The sequence below is a fragment of the Alligator sinensis genome, unplaced genomic scaffold, assembly GCF_000455745.1.
Source record: "Alligator sinensis unplaced genomic scaffold, ASM45574v1 scaffold611_2, whole genome shotgun sequence".
Classification (NCBI taxonomy): domain Eukaryota; kingdom Metazoa; phylum Chordata; order Crocodylia; family Alligatoridae; genus Alligator; species Alligator sinensis.
The window spans coordinates 146,653-153,495 of NW_005841869.1; the positions used below are offsets into that span (position 1 = coordinate 146,653).

General features: G+C 49.2%; 1 protein-coding gene across 1 annotated transcript in view; it reads left to right on the forward strand.

Annotated features, from left to right (window-relative positions):
* The window catches only part of NOTCH1 (notch 1), a 61,834-nt gene that overhangs the window by 1,769 nt on the left and 53,222 nt on the right, over positions 1-6,843 (forward strand). The window contains exon 2 of the mRNA XM_006016864.3: positions 919-1,000. Within this exon, the coding sequence (XP_006016926.3) occupies positions 930-1,000 (71 nt within the window). The 5' untranslated portion in view covers positions 919-929. The remainder of the gene's footprint in view (positions 1-918; positions 1,001-6,843) is intronic.

The following is a 6,843-nucleotide window of genomic DNA, read 5'->3' on the forward strand; positions in this document are numbered from 1 at the left end:
TTTAAAGCTGCCTCGCGGCTCCCTTCTCCCGCCGCCCTGCAGCAGAGCCCTGGGGGTGAATCTGCGAAGGAAACACCCTGGACTGGAAACACCTTATGCGCATCCCTGGTACCCCCCGCCCCCCAGTCTTGCTGGTGCTCTGGACCCTCCAGCAGTTGTTGCTCTTGGTTTAACCACCCCCCATCCTCTCCCTGGGCATTTTTACTCTTTATTATTTCTATGGGTTTTACAGAAGTTTTTGACTGTACATCCGGAGCCATTATCGTCAGTATGGCAGTGAACTTTTTCCAGAGAGTTGAAAGCAGACATTTGACTCTCGGGGCCATGTTAGCAGCCTGTTCAGGTCTAGTGAGTAGACTTCAATGGACTACTCAAGTGAGCAATGATTTTTGGTTGGGTCCCTTGCTTAGGTTTGCAGAATCGTCCTTGTCACCCAAACTTTCCGGCCCCAACCTCTGTTCCCTTACCCAGGCAGGTTTTCCATGGGTGTTTCTCCGAGAGCTTTCCTGAGTGGAGAGCACAGCATCTAGTTCCTAGTCCATCAAACTTTGCAAAAAAACAGCTTTTCCCTGAGTGGAGAAGAGACTGGGCCCTGTGAAAAGCCCGTTGTGCCTAGAAATTGGTCACAGCACAATCAGCCGTGCATTTTTGTGTGGTGCATCATTTGATGGCATCTTCTCCCGAGAGCCCCTCGCTCCCAGGAGTTTGGCAAAGCTGCGGGCTCTCTGCAGACCTGCTGTCGTAGGCTGCTCACACGCGGGCTTGTCTTGGCTCAGACCTACTCCGAGTGAAGTCCTAGATGCGGCAGATCCCACGTGTTGACTCCACCGCCTTGATCAGTGGAAGGCCTGCCTTGATGTCCCTTCTTTAGGTTCAGAGGCACGTGACTCCTGGCTAACTCTCACCTTCTGTTTGCAGGTTTACAATGTATGCAGCCTGCCGAATCCTGCTTGAATGGGGGAAAGTGTGAAGCTTACCTCAATGGGACAGGGCAGTGCCTGTAAGTATGAAAGAGAATTCAGCCACTGAGTTTCCTTAATCTGGACAAACACGCTTGCCTCTTGCTTTGACAGCCTGGATTTCCTAGGATGAAATGCATGCTCTGTACTAGAGGCACATGCCATTTGCAGGCCCCTGGCACCCAGTTGGGGTGCCCAATTTGACCTTGGCATCAAATCCTGCTGGTTGTATTCATGTGACTCGCCCTGTTTTGCACTAATAGAGCCAGGTGGGCCCAAAGGTTTGGTGTTGTTCGGACCAGGAGGGAGAGTCAGGATGGTCTTATTCAGGTTTTATTTATTATTTACGTGAACCTGAGGCCAGACTTGGTGACGAGTGACTGTCAGCAGCGCTTAGCCCTTCGCCTCCATGGGACTGACATTGGAGTCCTAGTATCGGGGACTGTGACTTCACTCATGTCGGTAGAGCTGATGATCTCTAACTAGGGCTCGGGCCCCTGGTATCCAGCAGGTCCCTGGTTCATGGGAATGCATGGCTTACTCTGTAAGAGGGGCCATAAGAGGCTCTGCTCCGCAAGGTGTTTTTCTGGGAGAGTTCTGCTCAGTCCGGTCGTGGAAAAACCCCTGGGTGAAATGTCCGGACTCCCTGAAGGAGTAACCGACCCACCGCAGTGATGGCTCATTCACTCCCGGCTCCCAGAGAACAATAACCAAATAGAAATGAATAAGGCTCCAGCCCTTTTTGTGAAACTAATACATAAAAGAAATCTGAATGGCCGAGACTCCGTGTTCCAGCCCGATGCCCCCTCCGCCTGCTTCGCATGCACAAGTTTGGGGCTGGCCCAGAAGACGCTCCTGCCCTGCCCCAAATTTCCAATTAAGAAGCGGTGGGACCTGAAGGCATTTCCATCCCAACTGTTGAACGGCCGTGAACATGGGGAGGGGAGGGGGGATTGCATCTGCGCAGCGATTGCGTTTCTACTATTCTACCCAGTTTGGCATCTCCTGCCCCCTTCTCCCCCCGCCCATCCAAACCCCCAGCCCCTTGGAAAAGAAATCAGCAAATTAATCAGGCACATGAGCAATTTAATGGACAAAGGCTGGGTCCCTTTGTGAGCCACTAATGAATGCACGCCACTTTTTTTTTTCCCCCTGCGCAGAAGCCCTTACCAACGCTTGACGCTCTAAATCTTGTTTTCTTTCATTCAAAGAGCGACAGCTGGGATTCGGTCGAAATTCGGCAGCTATTGTGAGGGGAGGCAGATTAATGCTGTGTGACTAATCATGTATGGCTTCCCAGAATGCATAACTCCCTGCGTTCCCCAACTCCCTGCAATCCTGATTTACATTGCTTGTGCAGATGGTGCTGGAATCTAATTAGTTCGGATGTGCGCGAGCTCGATAAAAAGGAGGAAAAGCCTCAAAAATAGCCTTTTTTATGGGGAGAGAGTGAGAGGAAAAAAAAAGTTTGGTGACTTTCAGGAGTCTTTTTGCTGGCAACTGGGAATAACCAGTACCTTCCTGACTCACTTGCATCTCTGAGCTCACTTGCAACAACTTGCATATCTGAGTGAGCCATTCTTTCAGAGAACTAAGGTTTGCAATTGTCCTTATTTGAAATACCATCAGTATTTGTTGAACGCCCATCTCATGGCTGATTATTGGAGGCAGGCAGGTATTACAGCGACTGAAACCAGTAGGCAAGATGCAACTTTCCGTCTGTGATAGCAGTGAGCAAAACTGTATTTTTCAGTGCTCTCTAAGTATCCCTTTACCAGGAGTTTTGCTTCCAAGCTTCTTAAACAAAGCAACGCTCAGAGTGCAGATAGCAGAAGCGAAAAAGTTGGCACCTTCCATTGGCGCCTGGCTGAAATGCACCATTTTGGCTAGTGGCCACATCTCCTTTTGGCCTGGCACTTAACAAACTTTGGCCACAAAGCCTCATTGTCCTTCCCCCCACAAATCCAATTAAAAAGTGGAGTGAAATAAATAGCGTATGAAGCAGAAGCTACTCCAGTGGACAAGTATCTCTGCACTTGTTGCTGTTGTTACTTGTTAGAAGAGAGCTAGTTGAGTTACTTGAAGGCAGTGCTGATAACTCTGAAACCAAGTTATCAGCCTTGGTGTGGAAAGGAAATCGCCAGGATAAACCAATGAGCTTTCACTCGCTTTTATTATTTTACAGCTATGGTTCATAAAATTCATGGTCTCTTATCTTCTTTGTCCCTTTGCCAGTCAATCCGGGGCCCACAGAGCATTAATTGAATGAGGAGGATCGGGTATTTGATCTGTTAGAGGTCTTGAAACAGAAGCGGCCTAATTAAACCATCTGTAGCGTTCCTGCCGTCTCCGCAGGAATGACATGATCTTGCAGAGCTCTGAAAGGAGGAGGAGGATGGTGACATGTCACATAAAGGGATCTCCCAAGAAATTTACCTTAAGATGAAAGCAGTCAGTGCAAATGTTTGCACTGGATTGGTACCCTTACAAAGCCTGGTTTACCAGTGCCTTGGACCAGCAGACGGGGATGCTGCCCACTGACTGCAGCAGCATTTACAAGTGTGGTTTGTGGTGCGTGCTAACTATGGTGTTATGGAATAGGCTGTCCTCTGACTAAGCCATTTTCCCAGATCAGATGAAAAAGTTTTGCAGGAGATCGCTCTGACTCGCAGTGCTGGGTTCTAATTAAACATGGGTATAGTTATATTTTGGAGTGGCACCATTGCAAATGAATAGGGCTGTTTTGAAATTGTGGTGCCACGTGACTTTTATTCCCAGGAACTCCCCTCTTCCACTAGTTAAAAGCAGATGGCACGGAAAGAGGCTGAATTTCCAGCTCCGTTTCGTTAATGCTTCACCATTAAAGCCAGCGGAGCGTTGCCAGTGGAATCAAAATCTTGCCCAGTATAGCGAGGGGAAGGGTGAATTTAAGAAGAAACAGGTTCAATCTAGTAAGAAAAGTGGGGCGGGGGAAAAGTTTGCCAAAGTTCTTCCTTTGCTTATGGATCTGCGCAGGCACCGGGTTTGAGCTGGCGAGGACCGAGCCCGTTTGAAAGCCCATTGAAGTTAAAGAAAGGCATTTCAGTGGACTTTGGATCAAACCTGCCAGAGAAGGAAAATGCACATTTAATCAGGGAGTGTCTAATGCAGAGATGGTGGTATTAGACTGACGTCATCTTACGAGGAAGAGAGAGCAACCTTCTTAATTTTGCAACTCTTTGTGGCCACCGGTTATTCAACTGCTCAGTCATTGTTATCTTGTTGCAAAAGACGGAAGTTTCTTTCTGGTTTGATTTTTCTCATGTGTTTTACCCCAACGTTATTTCCATGCAATAATAACAAAGAGAAAATTTAGTCTCCACGCTGGAGAGGAAGAGGGTGGAGTGCTAAACAATTGCCAGAGGAAGCTTTTAAAGGCATAGTCTAGTGGTGATTCAGCCATGTTGAGAGCCATTGATGGCTATTTCAAGTCTGAGCTCATGTTCTCGGAAAGAACAAGGTGGAAATGGATGAGAGGGGATGTTTAAAAATACCAACGCTTTAGCATCACCTGCTTTGGGTCGCACTAGAAACACAGTCCAGGTCCTCGGCTAATGAGGTCAGTGGGGCTGCAGCCATATTTGCAATCTGGGGACCTGACCTTTTGTCGTCTTTATGCTACATTAGAGGTATATATTCACAGACTTTTCCCTTCAACTTATAGTGGCCCCAGTTTATGGCTCAAAGGGTCTGGTGACTTGGCTTGCAATCAGTTAATTAGTTGTACCTTGCTAATCAGTTGTGCCTCTTCCTGTAATTTCTGGAGTCACGTAATGGGAGCGACTTTTTCTAATGCTTCTTGCAGAATTTGTTCAACAAGTTTCAGATGAGGTGGCAATAGTAACTTTGCTTTACTCGAGGGAGTAGGTCCCATAGGGCTCACTGGAAGCATCTTTGGGTGGAAAATGAGCAGGAACTCACCACCAGGAAGGCAAGGGTTGATGCAAGGTCAGATGGTGGCATTTGGTCATTCTCCAGAAGGCTGCGTCCTGCTGGGGCGTGGGACTTCATCACGCTTGCTTTACTCCTGGCCGTACTATTTCTATGGAAGTCAGTGGGGCTGCTCGAGGGTGTCCGGTTTAGTTAGCCTTTCCTGGAAGGCAGCTTATGAGGTCACCTTCTCGGTCTCTCCCTAAAGGAACAGGCTTGGCTGCTCTGGAAGTAATGCCCAAACCCCATGGACCATGGTAGGAACAGGCTTGAGCACCTCGTTCTTCTGAGTCCTACCTGGTAACCTGAGAACAAGTATAATCCAAAATCCCAGGGGCCAGGCACCCTGCTGCTTTGTGGAGCTGTTTACAAGCAGGCGTGAACCTTAGTGTCCGGATCAGAAAGCATCTGGCACAGCCACCGCGGGCCTGAAAGCTTTCCCAGAGGATGGTCTTCAGCTAGCGTCTGGACTCTACCTCGTGTGACAAAAAGCGCGTGGAGGTCCGCACTGTGAAATCATTCCCTCCCACTCCAGCTGAGTCGGACCCCGATCCCACAAAAGCACCTTGAGCGACTCCATTCCTTCTTCTCCGCACCGGAGCAGCATGAGTGGAGTTGTTGTCTTTTCCTTGTGTTACACCTGAGACTTCGAGCCAGTCTTAACACAGGTAGAAGGTAGAGACTTGGAGCCAGGGCGGGAGTCCGCATTCAATGCTGCGGACTCATCACAGCTGCTCTGTTCGCTGCCCTTTCCAGTCTTATCTCCTGGAGTTCATTTCCCTTATCCCTTGAGTCTGCCCTGCCTTTGAGCCATCTGTCCTCAAAGGGCGAGATGCTCTGCTGGTAGAGATCAGCAGAACACGGCTCGCTTTAATGGACCTGCATGGAAACGCATTCATTGCGGTTCATAAAAGTCCATAATCCGGCACGGTTGCACCTCCCCTGGCTTATTGTGCATTGCCTTCAGGACACACACGTGCACATACATATGCACATACTTGTAAGCCATTTAGAAACAAACCACTTTGACAATCCAAGGGCTGAATAACATAATCGGCAAAGCAATTAGCAAGTTTTAAATGGGCATCGTTTGTAAATTAACTTGCTTTTTCCAGTCCTGAAGGTGCCTTGACCCTAGTTTTATTCATGTTCATAGAAGTCCTGACTGGTAACTTTGTATGTACATGAGTGGAATGTGAAATTTATAGAGCATAAAAGTATTTAAGCAGGTAGTGGCCTCGGGGCACGGTTACCCTGCGCCGGCAAACGTCTGGTCAGGATGGAGCATTTCCGTAGCTGAGCAACATCCGGGGCAGGTACAGGGTTTTGGAGGTGTACATCAGGGCTGGAGAGTGGATGAGCCTGCATTTACTTAGAGGACCCTGGTTCTTCCCGGAGAAGAGCAGGCCTTTGTGAAGGGTTAGAAATGAGAGAGGAAAGGCGATGAGCAGGTAAGATTGATGTCGGCAGGTGTGGCACCGAAAGAGCCCGCCGACCTCAGAGGGGCGAAGGCTGAACCTCCGGCATTGAGTGGTGAGCACCTTGTTCCTAACAGTGCCCACTGAGGTCCAGAGCAGCGCTTTATTCTTGCTGGGGTGCTCAGCGCCCCACGGCTCTGTTCACTGGTGCTCCTGGGAGCAGGCATTCAAAGCACGGGTGCCCAAATCCTCCATTTACTTCTTGCTCTCTTGCCAAGTGTAAACACGAGGCAGTTTTCTTGCTTGGGAAGTGTATGCTTTCCACCTCCCCTGTGCAACTTACTGGGCTGCAGCTGCCTCCCGGTTAACGATTGACTCGGGTCCTGCTGACTTCCCCAGCCCCTTTTGGAGGTGGGAAGAGTTCAGAGGTGAGCAGGTGCACGCCGCTGAGGCTGGATGCAGGAAGTCGGTGGCCTGGCACTTGTGAAGGGCAATGG